Here is a 16,240-nt window from a genome sequence, read left to right as displayed (position 1 = left end):
GTTCAGCCTTTTCAAAGCCCCCAACTTAGTTTTCAAGGAAGCGACTCTTTCAAGTGAGCGCATCACATTTCATTAGTTTGTGTAATATTTAATTGAATTACACGGTAATAGGATTATGTGATTATAGGATTACAGTGACAAGTATACCTGGCTGAAAGAGGCTCGAGATCCAGCCGAGTCTTGGTAAACAAGCAACTCAACCCCGGGGTGGGGGCAACTGAAGTACCTGCTTTTTGAGACCACGGGGTCGGCAAACCGTGGTCCCGCGGGTCTGTTTCGGTTACGTCCTGAGTACAAATGGTCTCACAATGGATGCTTTTACATTTTAGACGGTTGGAAAAAACAATCGAAGAATATTTCATGACGTGAAAATGACGTGAAATTCAATCTTTAATATCCACACATAAAGTGTCATTGGAGCACAGCCACGCCCGCTCGTTTCTTTTGCATAGTTTTATGGCCGCCTTTGTGCTACAGTAGCCAAGTTGAACCGCTGAACAGAGACTAAAATATTTACTGTTTGATCCTTTACAGAGAGACTTTGCTGATACCTGTTCCAGAGAGAAGCCTGGGTCTTGGGAATCCACCATGCCACAGGCATCTGTCGCTGCGTTTTATAGAAGGACCAACAACTCTGGGTAAGGGAAGGTCTCCTAGGAGCACTCCTGTCGTAAGAAGTGAAAATCCTTTCTTTCTTGCCTTTACTACCTCCCCAACCCACCCCCTAGATATAACCAGAATCCAAGATGTGACAGCTTCACGCCTTGACTCTGGCCGAGAGCCAGAGTGTTTTTAGGCAACAGGACATTTACACTTGTGACAAAACGAACAAGCTTGCATTTCGATAAGCACCATCATGGTAGCCAATGTTTTCCTGGGCTACGGCTAGTCATCAAGGTGACACGGAGAGTTTCACATGGACTAATAAATGAGGAGCCTTAAAAATCAGAGAGCGGACAGGTCCACTGCCTAGCTACTGTTGGCACCCATTGATTTTCTGCTGTCTCCTCCAGGGGACTTTCTTGGCTAGATGAAAGGTTGTCAGCACTGTCCGGACATAATTGCAAGTCATGGGGAATGTACACCTATGGGGAGTGTATGTGTGTGTGTGTGTGTGTGTGTGTGCATCCGTGACACCATTGAGTCATAGCTGGATTATTGCAGCAGGTTCTTGACTGGCTTCCCTGTTTTCTCTCCTCCTCCCCCCCCTCCCCCCTCCCCCCCCTCCTCCTTCTTCTTTTCTTTCTTCTTCTTCTTTAAAATGTTTTAATTTTTTTTTTTGAGAGACAGAGTGCGAGCGGGGGAGGGGCAGAGAGAGAGGGAGACACAGAATCCGAAGCAGGCTCCAGGCTCTGAGCTGTCAGCACAGAGCCTGACGTGGGCTTGAACTCCCAATCCGTGAGATCATGACCTGAGCTGAAGTTAGATGCTTAACCGACTGAGCTACCCAGGCAATGCGCCCCCGCCCCTGTTTAAAGTTTATTTATTTATTTTGAGAGAGAGAGCAAGCAGAGGAGGGACAGAGAGAGAGAGGGGAAGAGAGAATTCCAAGCAGGTTCTGCACTGTCAGCGCAGAGCCCAATGTGGGGCTCAAATTCACGAACCTCGAGATCATGACCTGAGCCCAAACCAAGACTCAGACGCTTAACCAACTGAGCCACCCAGGAGCCCCAAGGCCTTTCTGCTTCTGACCTTGCCCTCCAGTCTATTCTCAATACAGCAGCCAGGATGCTTCTTCAAAACCCAAGTCAGGGGGTGCCTGGCTGGCTCAGTGGGTGGAGTGTGTGACTCTTGGTCTCAGGGTTGTGGGTCGGAGACCCACATTGGGTGCAGGGATTACTTAAAAGGTAAAATAAAATCTTAAAAAAAAAAAAGCACCTAAGTCGCACCATGTCACTCCTTGGACTGAAGCTCTCATGTCATTCTGAGCAAAAGCCAGAGTCCTCATAGCAGGCAACAAGGCCCTACATAATCCAGTCCCCTCCTGCGTCCCTGATCTCTCCTTCTAACAGCCCCACTGCTCACTGCACTCCAGCCACATGGGCCTCCTTGCCCTCCTCAAACTGCCAAGAACACTCCTACCTCAGGGCCTTTGCACTTGCTCTTTCCCCCACCTGGAACATTCTTCCCAAGGTAGAAAGAAGGTAGGCATTCCTTCAAATGCCATCTTATAGGTGAGGCCTTCCCTAACCCCCCAACATAAAGTAAGCCCTGTACACCCCAGGACTCTTTATCCCCCTTACCCTGACTTCTTCCTATAGCACCTCTCATAATCAGACATGCTCCATGCTTTCTTGTTTATTTACTGATTTTGTATTTCCCGCCTCTAGAATGTAAGTAAGTTCCATTAGGGCAAGGATTTTGCCTTTTGGTTCACTGCTCTGTCCTCTGTGCTCTTCATGGTGCCTGCCACTGAGGAGGGGCTTAATAAGGGCTTGTTGAATGAGGATTGACTCTCTCTTACTGCGTGGCAACTTGCTGTCCCTAGGACCTTGGGCCTGAGGTCTTGCTGAGGGTGGAAGGCAGTGGTCTAGCACTGCCCAGGACATGGTATATCACAGAGAGCCTTTGTGTGGGGGAAAGTGGGGGACGGTGGGTGCGTGGTGCGGTGGGGTACAGAATGCTAAGCCTCTGGGGATGCATGGCACGGGTCATCTTATCTTGATGAGTGACCCTTGAGCCCACTGGGTAAGGGGACTGCTCAGCTGGGGTCCAAGTTCCTGGCCTCCCTGATCCCTGGAGTGGCCTTGCTAGGTATTCTGGGAACGGGGATCAAGGCAACCCCAGTGATTCTGCCCCCGCTACCCTTTGAGGAGAGGTTGGAGGCAGATGCTGGCCACAAGTCTACAATAACCATTATTTGTAGTTTCTCCTTTTATGAATATCAGTCCCCCCACCTCTCAGACATGTCTAATAGCAACTGAGTCATGGGTCAATGATGGTGGCGGGTGTGTGGGTGGGTGGGGGGGTAACTGAGCCTATTGATCGAGGGCTGAGACATCCTCCCCACTAATGAACAAGTTAATAAACTCTTCAATGAGGAGGTGGTGATTAATGAACCAATCGGCTTGCCCTGTAATTGGGAAGTGGAATCAGAGGGCGGGGCGAGACGGAGGGAGGTTTGTGTGGTGTGGGAGGCTGGCTCCCGGTGCGCCCTGAGGGACCTTCTCAGGTCCCTCTCTCTTTCACTCTAAACGTAAAGAGGGAAGCGACTTCTTTAGGGGTGGTACCCTGAATCCGGGCCTTCCCCAGTGCCTTCTGGCTCCTCTGTTTCTCCTCCGCTCCCACCTATTCTCAGACTCCATATTCCTGAAGGCGTGAGAAGGTTCCAGGAAGGCCACCATTTCCCTTTGGGCATTTCACAATCCCTATCATCTCTCTCTGCCTGGGATCAGTACACTAGAAAACCCCTGTCACCACCCCAGCTGGTGCCGCTGTGTCCCCAACCCCCATACTCTCAGATATCTTGTCCCCTTTAGCCCGTAGGGTCTTGTCCAGGCTCTGACCCCTGGGTTACAGCTGCCATAACCAGCCCCCCTGGCTGTCCTTTCCATCCCAAGGGTGAGCACCTGCCTCTTTCTTTCCATGGCCATCTGGAAGAGTGTTCTTTTATTTTTGCTGTCCGCTCCCCCAACTGGACCCAGGCTTATCCCTCTGTTTTCCTCCCTGTCCCTGTGTCCTGGGAACTCTCCGGACTGGGGCTCTACGTGGATCGTGGAGTGCCTCCTCCCTTGGTTTGGGGCTCCCCAGTGATACTGCTGCTCCCCTCCCCTCGGACTGGGGATCCCCAAGGGTATGGCTATGACTCTCCTCTGAGACTGGGGTTCCTGGAGAACAGGGCCAAGACCTGCCCTTGGGGTGAATGATTTTTCTCCTCCCTCTGAGTATGGGGTCTATGCCCTCTTCCGCCTCCACACTCAGCGTGCTGCCCTGGCCTTTCTTAGGGTGTGCGGGGGCCCATGGGGCCTGACTAGTTGATAAGGAGCCATTTCCGGAGAGTGCAGGTGATTGAACCTGTAAAAAGATGATTGAGGGAGCCTTAGACTCTCCACCTTGAGAGAGCTCTAAAAATAACACCCACGGCCATCTGTCCTAGAGGGCGGAGGGGCTGGCCCACAACCAAGATGGCCCCTCCTGCCCTCAGGGGCCGATGGGACAGAGGGAAGCTCTGGGGGCTCTGGCCAGATGGGGGAGGGGAGACCTGGGAAGGGCTTTATGGAGAGACTCCCCAACAACCCCCTTTTTCCAATGGGGGCACGTAGGTCCGATGCGGCTGGCCTCTCCGAAAGGGGAGCAGGCCCCCAAATTAGCCTCCCCTCCCCTTCCCCCATGCCCACCTTCTGAGCCCTGTGGTTGATCATTCCAGGTAGTGAGCCTTTCCGCCCCTCGGCCGAGAGGGCCCTGCCCCAGCCCTTTCCTCTTGTTTGCATCCTGGGTTCCCTCCTCTCTCAGAGCTTCAGTTTCCTCATCTGTAAAAACGGGGATAAACTCAGCTCATTGTGTCGTCGCGCTGAAATCCTGTTCTGCCCAGTGCACAGTAGGTGCCTGATAAACAGTGGGCCCTTCCTCTTTCTTTCAAAGGCCCTGGGTGAGGATCTCGGCCTCAGACCCCGGTGGAGACGGCAACGGGCTGGGGAGAGTGGCACGTGCATGGGCATCACTCAACCTGAGAAGACAGCAGAGCCTGGGTAACACCTGGATGGGGAAGGGGTGAACTGCTTTGGAGGGGATCTCTGTGCCAGGCCTGCTTGGGCCGGGGCGGGGGGGGGGTGTCTGTGTGTGTCAGGCTGGATGTGCAGGTGTCAGACTCAGCTGCTTCTGGGGGGGACTGGCCTCTGCCTCCTCTCAACTCTTCCCAACTCTTTCACAGAGAAGGGACATGGTGGGGTGTCCAGAGAGGCCTCTCCTCCAGGATCATAAAGGTCAAGAGTCATGGTCATGGCTCCTACCCCACCTCCAGTAGAAAGAGGCTTTCCCCACAGATCCTGCCACTCCTCAGCCCCTCTCCAAGGTATTGCTGAGCGAGGTTGCCTTTTCCACGGAATGGTCACAGGTCCCACTGGCTGGAGGTCAAGGGTCCAGTCTGTGTCCCTTATTCCCACCCATGGGCAGGCTAGGGAAGATACAATCTCATCCCTGGCCTTAGGGGCTGCCCCAGGAGTCTAGATACAAACGCTTCACCTCCTCAGGAGGCTACACCTGCTGTTGGGGGGCTGTGGGGTGAAGATGGGGCTCAGGCTCTGTCCAGAGTCTGAGTTTGAGCCTGGTGCCTGCCCCCTCATCTCCTACAAGGTGGAGACATCACGCACTGTCTGGGTGGAAGCTCAGCGGTCTGGCAGGGGTGGAGGCAAGGAGGAGGAAGGGCCCTCCCCACGCCTCGAGCTCCCCCCCCCCTCCTCGGACTCCCCCTCCCTTCCCAGGCCGGGGATATAAGCCCCGCAGGGAAAGCGCTGAGCAGAGGAGGAGGCCACAGCCCGACCTGCAGCAGTCCAGCCCTTGGGACTCCTCTCGCCTTCCACCTGCTCATCTCCGCTTCCAGAACTGTCGCCGTGAGTGGCCCGGGACCAGGAATGGCCTGTTGCCGGGGAACCCGGGCTATTTTGTGGGGAAACTGAGGCTGGGATGGTGGAAACTGGGGCTGAGTGGCCAGCATAGCCCTTTATCTCTAGCACGGGCGGGGGTTGGGGAGGCCGGCAGGGCTTATGCCTCCCTGACAGGGAAACTGAGGCACAGATGGGGCAGTGCCGCAGAACACACGGCGAGTCAGCAGCTGAGCCTCGGTCCGTCGGCGGTCCTGCACAGGCCGGGAAACGTGGGCCCCGACGGCAGGCCGCCTCCCGCCGTCGGGTGTCGAGGCGGGGGATGGCCCACGACCCACTGCCCCCTCTCCAGATGGTGACCGTGCGCCGGCCGTGGCCCGCCGTGGCCACAGTGCTGCTGGCCCTGCTCGCCTGCCTGGGGGCGCTGGTCCACGCCTACCCCGCCAAACCCGAGGCTCCCGGCGAAGACGCGTCGCCGGAGGAGCTGAGCCGCTACTACGCGTCGCTGCGCCACTACCTCAACCTGGTCACTCGGCAGCGGTGAGCGCGTGCGCCGGCCTCCGAGCCGGGTCCCTGGGGCTCCCGCCCCCTCCTCCCCCTTCGCCCGGGGGCGTGCCCGCGCCTGACCCCGCCCCCTCCGACCCCGCCCCCAGGTACGGGAAACGCGACAGCCCGGAAGCGGTCCTCTCGAAACTGCTCTTCCCCGACGGCGAGGACCGCCAGGTCAAGTCACGGTAAAAGCCCCCCCTCCTCCCCCCCCCCCCGGCCACCCGTCTTGTCCCCTAGTGCTCGGTCTGGGATGTGCGGCCCCACGGAGCCCCCACCCTGGCCCCACCACCTGGCGTTTTCACGCCTGGATCCGAGGCCGGCTCTGGGCGATTCCTTTCCTTTCCGTCCTACAGGCCAGAAGGCGCGTACATGTGGTGACGACCCCAAGGCCTCCTGGGAGACACGCCGACTGCACCGACCTCGTTTGCATGTGTGCTCCCGACCCCGGAACCTGGGTTCCTCTCGCTGCCTACTGTGCCTGGGAGGGGGTGGGGGTGCTGGATGGGGTCTTCATCCCATTTCTCCGTGCCCCCGGCCCCTGGGCTGGAGGGCTGTGTGTGGTCTTTCCCTGGTCCCCAAATAAAGAGCAAATTTCACTGAAACGGAATGTGTGCGTATTTCCTTTCCCTTCTCCTTCGTGGAGGTGGCATCCGGGGTGGGGGGGAGGGGAGGGTGGAAGGATCGGAGAAGACTGGGCGCCCCAGACAAAAGACTTCCCAGGACAGGGCTGGGAGCTCCCCTGGGCTCTGAGCTAAGAGAAGACACTGTGGCCCAAGCGAGGGGCCTCGGTGCCACTCTCCTGTTGGGTTGGAAGTGGGGCAGGTTGAAAGTTCCTGACAAGGGGCAGGGAGGAGCCGGAAGGAGAGCTGGGACAGGATGGGGGCTGGGGTGGAAGGGAGCCGGCGAGGCAGCCTAGGAGAGTGGCTGGGAGCAGAGATGGGATCCAAGATGGGACTGTGGAGGAAGTCATGGGGCAGGGGGCGGGGTTGAGGTGGGTGTATGTGTGCTAGGGGGAGGGGTCATTTCTCACATCTCCCATTCCCTGGGCACAAGGGGCAGTGGGAGTGTGGAGGGTGCCCTTCCCTTAGCAGTGCCCTCCCCCACGTTGCTGAATTCCCACTCCATGGCTAAGTCACTAACTGCTTTCCTAGTGACAAGGCTATGGGGACACCCTCCAGTGCTGCCCCCCACCCCGCCCTTCTCTAGACTGGACACTGAAGGCTGAAGGCGCTTGGGACGTCTGAACTGGAGTCTGACCCAAGTCCCTGACCACTCTGTACGGATGACAGAAGAATCCCAGAGCTTGCCTGCAGGCTGATCTTCCCTGATACCCTTCCTTCCCAGCCCCTTTCGTCCAGGAAGCCTTCCTGATTGTCCCTGATCTGCACACTTCCCTCTGAGGCAGCCCAGCTCTCATGGCCGCTGCTCTGTTCTGTCCATGTTGCTGTGCCCGGTCTCCCTGCTAAGTCTGAGGAACCCCTGAAGGACAGGCCTATGTCTGCCCGCTCAAACACAGCCTCCTCCATCTGTGGGTTCTCACCTGGGCCTCTGGGGCAGCAGGACACGGACAAGCCCAAGGCAGGGAGCTGGGGGTGGGGGTGTGGCGGAGCATTGGATTGAAGCCCAAACCCCAGACCCAGAGAGGGTCAGAAGGTCGGGAAGGCTGCGTGCGTCACTTCGGAGGTAGGGGTCTCGCAGGACTATTTGCACTTAGGTGGCTATGGGAGGAGAGAAGATCCTAGGGGGCCGGGGCTCTGACTCTCTCCTCTTCCGTGCTGCTACCTCGAGTGGAGCCGGAAGGGTGAAGTGAAGGCAGGCCCGGGGCCTGGTGCACATCGCAAGCGATGCGGACTCAGATGCTCCAAGCCTTTGTCCAGGCCACTGTCCTGCCTGCAAGGAAAGGTCTGGAAATCAGCTTCAGGGTAGTATTCACCTCCTCCCAGAAGCCTCTCCTGATTTCTCGGGGGTAGAGTTAGCGTCTCTGGTTCCGTCTCCCTACTGCCCTGTCACTAGCCGCTAGCCGCTTCCCGTGTCATTTTGCCCCCCTCTTCTCTCCTCCCATCCCACTCCCTCCGCACCAGGAGAGGAGGGGTGGGAACACAGAATGGCTGCCATGAGCTTTGGTTCATTCTGTGTTGTCAGAGGAGTGGGACGGTGCGTGCCTGCATCGGTGTCCATGGTCGCCTGGCTGGCGGCCTGCCTGGCGGTCAGTTTGAGGCTGAGGGAAGAGACCCCTGCTGTGAATTATGTGCGACCACAGACCGTTTCAGTCTGACACGTCTGGTTGACCGCCAGTGACAGGGGTGCACCTGTTCCCTTGGAGTATTGAGCCGGTGGATTAACCAGACCCCACCCATGTGGCAGCCGGAGGGGCCTTAGATGTGATATGAATGGTGACAATAATAGCTACCTTATGAAGGAAGCACTTATGTGCTCTAGCACCGAGCTATTTGTCTTACGCACACCGTATTGCTAGAATATTGATTTGGCTTTTTAAATAGAGGGAGAATCAGCAGTGGCTTGAACAAGACAGAATTTTCTTTCCTCTTTTTTTAAAAAAAATTTTACTGTTTTATTAATTTTTGAGAGAGAGAGAGAGAGAGAGAGAGAAAGTATGAACAGGGGCGGGGGGGGTGGGCAGAGAGGGAGGGAGACACAGAATCCGACGCAGGCTCCAGGCTCCGAGCTGTTAGCCCAGAGCCCGACGCGGGGCTCGAACTCACGAACCGTGAGATCATGACCCGAGCTGAAGTTGGCCGCTTAACTAACTGAGCCACCCGGGCGCCCCAGAAGTTTCTTTCTCTTTTATATAAAATTTAAGTGGCATCTGGGGAGTCAGCAGCTCCCTTCCCCGAGGACATCCCGAAGCCCAGGGTCCTATTTTGTGGCATCCCAATGCCCTCCTCTACATGACTGAAGATGGCCCCTCACCCCCTCTGTGTTCCAGTCAGTGGGAAGGGAGGGAAAGGGGAAGTGCAGGCGTGCTGTCTCTATGCTGTGTCACAGTGACCCTCAGACTAAGCAGTCTCAACCTTTTCATTTCACTCATGCTTTTGTGGGTCAGGCTTGGAAAGGGCTCCGCTCGGCACCTGCCACTTGGAATGTTTCACGCAGTGACAGTCAGAGGCTGGCTGGGGCTGCGGTCGGGTGAGGGCACCCCCGTGGCTGACGCCCAAGAAGGCTTCCTCGCGTGGCCACTGCTGGCTGCTGGCTGGGGGCTCGGCTGGGTCTGCTGACCCTGCACCTGCACGATATTGATGGGGGAGTGGGACCTACACGGTAGCTGGCTCCCCCAGGGTGAGTGCTCCAGGAGGATCGAGGAGGATCCAGTGACTGGGGATTCCTGGGGCTGCTGTGACAAAAGACCACAAACCTGGTGGTTTCCCAGCAGTTCTGGAGCTGGGAAGTCTGGAACCAAGGCTTTGGCAGGGCTGTGAAGGAAGGGTCTGTTCCCGGCCTCTCTCCGTGGCTTGTAGACAGTTTCTCTATTTCTTCACCTCGTCTTCCCTCTCTGCACGTCTGTTTCTGTGTCCAAATCGCCCTTTTATTTAAACACAGCAGCTGGGGCGCCTCGGTGGCTTAGTCGGTGGGGCGTCTGACTTTGGCTCAGGTCACGATCTCACTGTTCGTGGGTTTGAGCCCCGCGTCGGGCTCTGTGCTGACAGCTCAGAGCCTGGAGCCTGCTTCGGATTCTCTGTCTCCCTCTCTCCCGGCCCCTCCCCCACTCACACTCTGTTTCTCTGTCTCTCAAAAATAAATAAATGTTAAAAAAAATTTAGAAGAAAACAACAACACAGCAGTCACAACAGAATAGGGGTCCACCCTGCTCCGGTCTGACCTCACCTTAATTAGTTACATCTGCAATGACCCTATTTCCAAATAAGGTTGCATCCCGAGGTACCGGGAGTTAGGATTTTGACACATGAATTTGGGGGTGGGGACACCATTCAACCCATAAACGACCGTCTTTTATGACCTGGCCTCACAAGCCACATATCACCTTTCCAACTCTGTTGGTCAAAGCGGTCACAGGCCCGCCCGCATTCGAGAAGAGGGGATACGGACCCCATTGTAGAACTACACACGGGATAGGAGGTATTTCTGTGGTCATTTTTGCTACAATCTGCCTTGGGACCCCACGCCCACTCCTAGAAACAGAGCAGCAAGAGACACGTAAACGCGCATCTCATTTGGTTAACACAGTCACGTGGCCCCACCTCACTGGGAGAGCAACCCAAGAGAGGTCTTTAGCTGGGTGGCCCTGTGCCCAGCTCAAGCTCTTTTATTATTATCTTTATTAAAATTTTTTTTTTTTGTTTAGCGTTTATTTTAGGGGCGGGGGGCGGGGGTGCAGAGAATCCGAAGCAGGCTCTACCCCGTCAGGGCAGGGCCCGATGTGGGGCTTGAACTCACCAACTCATGAGATCACGACCTGAGCGGAAGTCAGGCGCTCAACCCACTGAGCCACCCAGGCGCCCCTCAGGCTCTTTTATGGAAGGCAGCTGTCCTGGTCACTATACCACCAACGCCCCCAAGCTCTTCTGTGATGGAAAGAGGAGAGAGTGAGTATTGGGGCAACTCGTGTTATCTGTTACAAACACGATCTCCTTTGAACACCGTCTGGAAATCATCTGGGTCCATCTCTTCATCAAGCAGGTGGGAATCCTGAGAGTCTGAATCTGAGCTGTCACACGGGGCTCTCCCCCACGACTCCTTCAACGGCAGGGAGCCCACGGCTGGTGCAGGGGCCTCAGAGACGAAAGATCTGGATTCGCGTCCCGTCTGCCATTAGCAGCCGTGTGACCTCGGCCTCGTCATCTCATTTCCCTGCACACATTTCTTCACCGGTCATTCGGGGAGACTTACACCTTGAACGATAATAGTGACAGTTCGCTACTTTAAGGGGACTCAGAGAGGTTATGTACTTTGCCAAAGGTCACACAGCTGGTGGGTGGTGGAGCTCGTGAGGAGTAACTACAGCCCAGGTCAGCTGGGCACAGCCTGGCACAGGCTTATTAACACCCTCTGTTATCCTTCACTCTTCTCCTCCACTTCCAACCCTTCTCCAAACTGCTGTGACAACTCTCCCTTCCAACTACCCTAAGGGAAAATCCCCCTCCTTCCCCATCCAGCCCCCGCTTTCGGAAAAATCTAGGCTGACGAGGATAGGATTTATATTTGCAGGTGCTGTGGGCAGGGAGGGGAAAATACTGAATTCTGTGCTGCAGGGCCCTGGGTGCAGTTGGAGTCTCCCGGGGGGAGAAAAGTAGGGGGCAGAGTCCAAGCTCCAAATGGGTGACCTGAGCCCCTAGTCGGGCCTGAGTTGATTTCGAGGGCATGGAAGCGGGCTCAAGGCGTGTGCGTGTGTGTGTGTGTGACAGCTATCTTCAGCCTAAGGGTTTCTCCAGGGAAGAGGGGACCTCCTGGGTTCCTGGCATCTGGGGGCAGCCGCCTTTCCGCAACTTTGCTGCGACCACCCAGTGCGGGAAAGAGGCATTGGCCTAAGAGCTGGGCCAGGCCGCTTTGGAGGCAGCCTTGGGACAGGTGGTCATGGAGGGTGCGAGGCTTGTCAAATTCCTGCCCTTGCGGTCCTGTCGCCTATGTGGGGACCCCCCATCCCGCTTGCCACCGTGCCCTCGGCCTCACCCTGGGACCCCACGTGTTCCTGGGGTGTTCCTCGCCTAGTTTCAGCTGAGCCCTCACCCCACCCCCAACGCTGCCCAGTGGCCATCCTCCCTGTCCTAGAGGGCATGGGGGTGGGCAGGCGGAGAGGGGGGTTTTCATCTTCCTTCAGTCTGCCTGCCGGGAAGTACTCGGGGCCTCCTCTAGGCAGGGCTCCACAGCAGCCTTTGGGCCTATGAAGACGAGTGAGAAGCGTAGCTCAGTTCTGGAAGTGGCCAGACAGCTCAGAAAGCACATCCACAGCCTCTTTCTCTTTGCCCCAACACCCCGGAGAGGACCCAGAAGGGGAATCTGTTGTTCGCAAAGGAGAAAAATGAAAGCTATAGGTTCGGTTGACGTGGTGGAATACACGTCATTTCGTAGGCACAAGACACAGCTCTACATGGCTCTGGCACTCAGGTCAATCCCCAGATCTACCCTCTGTCCGAAGGGGCTCCGTCCTGACGGGGGTAATGGCAAACAGGTCCCACCAGGCTGTGATCTGGTCCCAGTCCCACCAGGCTGTGATCCCACTCAGGCCAGGCCCTCCGAACTAGGGTTGGAGCCTGGCGCCCCCTGGTGGCACAACGCAGCCTCTGCCGCCTCGCCACCCTCGTTTTGCAAAGTGGGCCCCAGGGCCAGGGCTTGCCCAAACAGACGCACCTCCCAATTTGCTTTTGGGATGTAAGCTGTCGTCCGGTGAAGCATTATTGTTCTTCTTGTTACCAGAAATCAGAATTGAGAAAAACAAGGGGCGCCTGGATGGCTCGGTCAGTTAAGCGTCAGACTCTTGGTTTCAGCTCGGGTCATGATCCCAGGGTGGGTGGTGAATTCGAGCCCCACTTGGGGCTCCGCGCTGCCAGTGTGGAGCCTACTTGGGATTCTCTCTCTCTGCCCCTCCCCCACTAGCTCGCTAGCGCGCTCTCTCTCCCTCTCGGAATAAATAAAAACTTAAAAATAAACAAACAAAAGAATTGAGAGAAACAAGGCAGAACATTGACATTTACTGAGACTTGCTTTTTTATCCTGTCTTACGGAAAATCAAAACTCAGGCGGAAAAAGGACTCTTGCCCAGACTCACACCAAGCCAATGGCAGAGCCAGGATGTGGACGTCCCGGTAACCCAGCCAGTTACTGCTCCTGGGCCTGAGCTGGGGAGGGGGCTGGGGTTGAGGGAGGGGCGCTTAGTAGGGCAGACCCAGCGGCTCCTGGGGGGTGCAGGTGAGGCGGCACTGCTGGGATCGTGGGGTGGGGATTCTAAGCCAGAACTTGAGTCTTACGCAGCTGTGTGGTCTCGGGCAGGTGTCTTCACCTCTGTGAGCCTCACACTTCTTGGCCAAAAAGTGGCCAATTATAAGGATACTTTGACAGCCCCACTTAGGAAAAAGGAGTCCAGATTTTGGAGTCAGGCGTTGTTAAACTCTGGATTTGCCAAGGACAAGTTACGTGGCCTGAGGCTAGTTACTTAGTATCTCTGAGTTGGTTTCTGAGTCCGTGCCCAGGAGTTGTCGCAAGGACTCGGTGAGTTGATGGGGCTTGGAGCACGCTGGAAAATTCAAGGCTTTGCAGATGATGCTGGTTTCATCAGTGGCTTGGAAAGGAGCTCTGGGAAATGGGTCTGGCACCCGATACCCCCCACGCCAGTTCCCCCGACCCCAGTCATATCGGTTCTCAGGTTCACCCTACACACCAGCGGGGAGAAGGTTCCGCCCTGCCTGGGTCCCCACTCCTTCCCACACTGTCTAGTTACCTCAGGCAACCGCCCTTTTCCCCCTCTGTTCTCCTCACGACCTGGAAAGGAAGTCCAGACTCGGTCCTGGAGTCTCCTACCCAGAGCCTCAATCTTAGGCCCCCGAGGGATCTCATCTGAGGATCCCAGTTAATCCCCAGGAGGCCTGAGGGGCTGTCCCAAGGCCTAGGACCAGAGCCTTTCAGTCATCCTGAGGTCCTAGAACCCACGTCCTCCTGGAACCAAGCCTGTGATGGTGCCTGGGCGGGGGCCCACGGGAGACTTACCGTGGTTCACTTTTACCTGTTATGCGGCTGGCCTGGCACCCACAACACTGCCCTGGCCCCCTCCCGGCCCTGGCGTTGTGGGTACCAGGGAGACGGTGGGAGGAGGGGTGAGGGCAGGGGAGTGAGAGAGGCTGACAGGAGGCGGGGACTCTGGGGGGCTGAGGGCTATAAAAGGGTACGGCTGAGGGGCCCGGGCACCCTTCGGCTTGAGGCGGGCGTGCGCGCGCACTCAGGACTCAGGGTAAGCGGTCTCAGCCGGGGTGGGGGCCAGCCTCTGCAGACTCCTTGGGCCTCGGGCCTGGGATGGGGGAAGGACTTGATGCCTTGCAGAGCAGGGGTGGGTGTCGGGGGTTCTGAGGTCCTGCTTGGAGTGGACTCTACACCTGGACGAATCTGCCACCCTGGAAGAGCAGTCTGCTGACCAGAAGGCAGAAAACGTGTGCGGGGAGTGGGTGGTGGCCACGCACACAAATGTGCGTGACCATGACCTCGGGGGGGGGGGGGGGGGGGTCTGAACGTGCAACCGTGCCTATCGGCTGAGGGTGACACGGGCGACAGCGTCCTCTCCAGGAGCTGTACCTGGATGTCAACCCTGGCGGCGGAGGGGGGCAGCAGACCCACGGGCTGGGGATTTCGGTCCTTGGGTTCCCAAGTTCATTCTGTGTGCTCCCACTCGGTCGGTGAGCTGGAGCACCCCTACATCCCACCCCGCGTCTGCTTCCTCAGAGCCACAAGGTTCTGGATGTCGTGAGTCCTGGCTCCCCTGCCCCACGTCCCCCTCGACTGTGCCGAGGGCCTGGCTGAGCTCCGGCTGCTGGGCAGGTCGTGACCTGGCTGTCCGTGCTCCCCCGGGGCAGGGTCTAGCAGGTGGGGTGGTGGGGGCCGAATAGCCCTTCACTCTGCCCGTTTGTCCCCAGGCTTGGACAAATGAGTGATGGGTCAAAGGGTCGGGCAGGTGGACTCAGCTCTGCCTCTATCCTCCTGCTCCTCGTTCCTCAGATGCCTGTCGCCCGCCGCTGTCTCTCCCTGCTGCTCCTGTCCGCCTGTGTGGCTCTGTTGCTGCAGCCACCGCTGGGTGCCCGGGGGGCCCCGCTGGAGCCGGTGTACCCGGGGGACAATGCCACGCCGGAGCAGATGGCCCAGTATGCGGCCGAGCTCCGCAGATACATCAACATGCTGACCAGGCCCAGGTGTGCGCGAGAGGGAGGGAGAGAAATCCCCGTCCCCGTGGCCCTGACCCATGAGCCCAGCCATGCTCTTGGGAAAGCAGAGCATGTCTACTGACCAGGCCTGGAGCCCTGGGCCCTGGGTGGGATGGTGCCCAAGGGTGGGCCTGAGGCGGGTGGGCTGGCCCCTGGGCACAGGTCTTCCCGCCTTCTGCCTCTCCACGCCCCCCTCCCCCCCCAGGTATGGGAAAAGAGACAGAGGAGAAACGCTGGACATCTTGGAGTGGGGCTCTCCCCTCGCAGCTGCCCCCAGGTAGGTTTGCTTCCCTGCTGTGTGTGCCCAGGTCCCCGGGGGCTGTAATGGGGGTGGGGGGAGGGGAGAACACAGGCCCAGAGTTGGCCTGATGTCTCGAGGGCGCAAGGACTGTCCACCCCCACTGCCATGTCCTGCCCTCTCCTCACAGGGAGCTCAGCCCGATGGACGTGTAACGCCACCGCCTGCTTCCTCTGGCTCCAAGGGCAGTGCCGGCCCAGCTCTCCCCTCTGCGCCCTTGGCAATGGCCAAAGCTTGCTCCCCGCTGCTCCTCCGCAGACTAAATAAAGCAAATCAAAGTCACAGCTTCTTGTGTGTCTCTGGGGTCTTCAGAGCCCTTCAGCTCCTCCTCCCCACTTCACAGAGGGGCAGGCCCAGGGGAGGCGGGGACTCCTTCAAGGCCATTCAGCAAGTCAGTGAGGCTTGAATTTTCCCATTTCAGCACTTTAGACTTTCCTGGTCAACAGTCGGATGACAGCCCTGCCCCTAAACGTACCCTCTCCTCCACCAATTCTTTCCTACACCCAGGCAATAGGTGAAGTACTAATTTATACTAAAGTGTCCTTGACACGGGGGTGGGGGGGTGGGGGGTGGGGGGGTGGGGGGTGGGCAGGGGCAACGGCCCAGCCCTGAGGAATGACTGGTGCTAAGTCATGACTGGTGCTGCATCAGCGGCATTAAGAGCCACCCTTCCCTGGACAGGTCAGAGATGTGTCACTGTGCACATTCAGTAGGAACACGGCTCATCAGGGGGCGCGGGGCCCGGCAGAAGCGTGGCCGGTGGAGGGGGACTGTGACAGGGAAGGATCTGGAGATGGGGTCATGTGCAGACTGTTGGGAAAAGGAGCTTACCGTGTGCCAGGCGCATTCAACAACGCTGTGAGGGAGATACTGTTAGCCTCACTCTACGGAGGACGAAACCGAGGCTCAGAGAGGTGCAGCCGCTTATCCAAGGTCCTGCGCAGACAGCAAGCTAGTAATACAGGGCTACGGCA

The 16,240-nt window shown here is 57.5% G+C and overlaps 2 protein-coding genes across 2 annotated transcripts; both read left to right on the top strand.

Annotated features, from left to right (window-relative positions):
- Positions 1-5,447: 5,447 nt before the first annotated feature.
- PYY (peptide YY) lies at positions 5,448-6,691 on the top strand. Its single transcript, XM_030296000.1, has 4 exons — positions 5,448-5,549; positions 5,893-6,080; positions 6,194-6,274; positions 6,443-6,691. The coding sequence occupies exons 2-4, from the start codon at positions 5,893-5,895 to the stop codon at positions 6,465-6,467; spliced, it is 294 nt and encodes a 97-aa protein (XP_030151860.1). The 5' UTR covers positions 5,448-5,549; the 3' UTR covers positions 6,468-6,691.
- A 7,266-nt stretch (positions 6,692-13,957) lies between these two features.
- Positions 13,958-15,551, top strand: PPY (pancreatic polypeptide). Its single transcript, XM_030296671.1, has 4 exons — positions 13,958-14,007; positions 14,766-14,956; positions 15,174-15,245; positions 15,397-15,551. The coding sequence occupies exons 2-4, from the start codon at positions 14,766-14,768 to the stop codon at positions 15,419-15,421; spliced, it is 288 nt and encodes a 95-aa protein (XP_030152531.1). The 5' UTR covers positions 13,958-14,007; the 3' UTR covers positions 15,422-15,551.
- The last annotated feature ends 689 nt before the right edge of the window (positions 15,552-16,240 follow it).

The sequence above is a fragment of the Lynx canadensis genome, chromosome E1 (genome assembly GCF_007474595.2).
Source record: "Lynx canadensis isolate LIC74 chromosome E1, mLynCan4.pri.v2, whole genome shotgun sequence".
NCBI classification, from domain to species: domain Eukaryota; kingdom Metazoa; phylum Chordata; class Mammalia; order Carnivora; family Felidae; genus Lynx; species Lynx canadensis.
The sequence above is the reverse complement of the archived record's forward strand: the minus strand, read 5'-3'. Positions and strand labels throughout refer to the sequence as shown.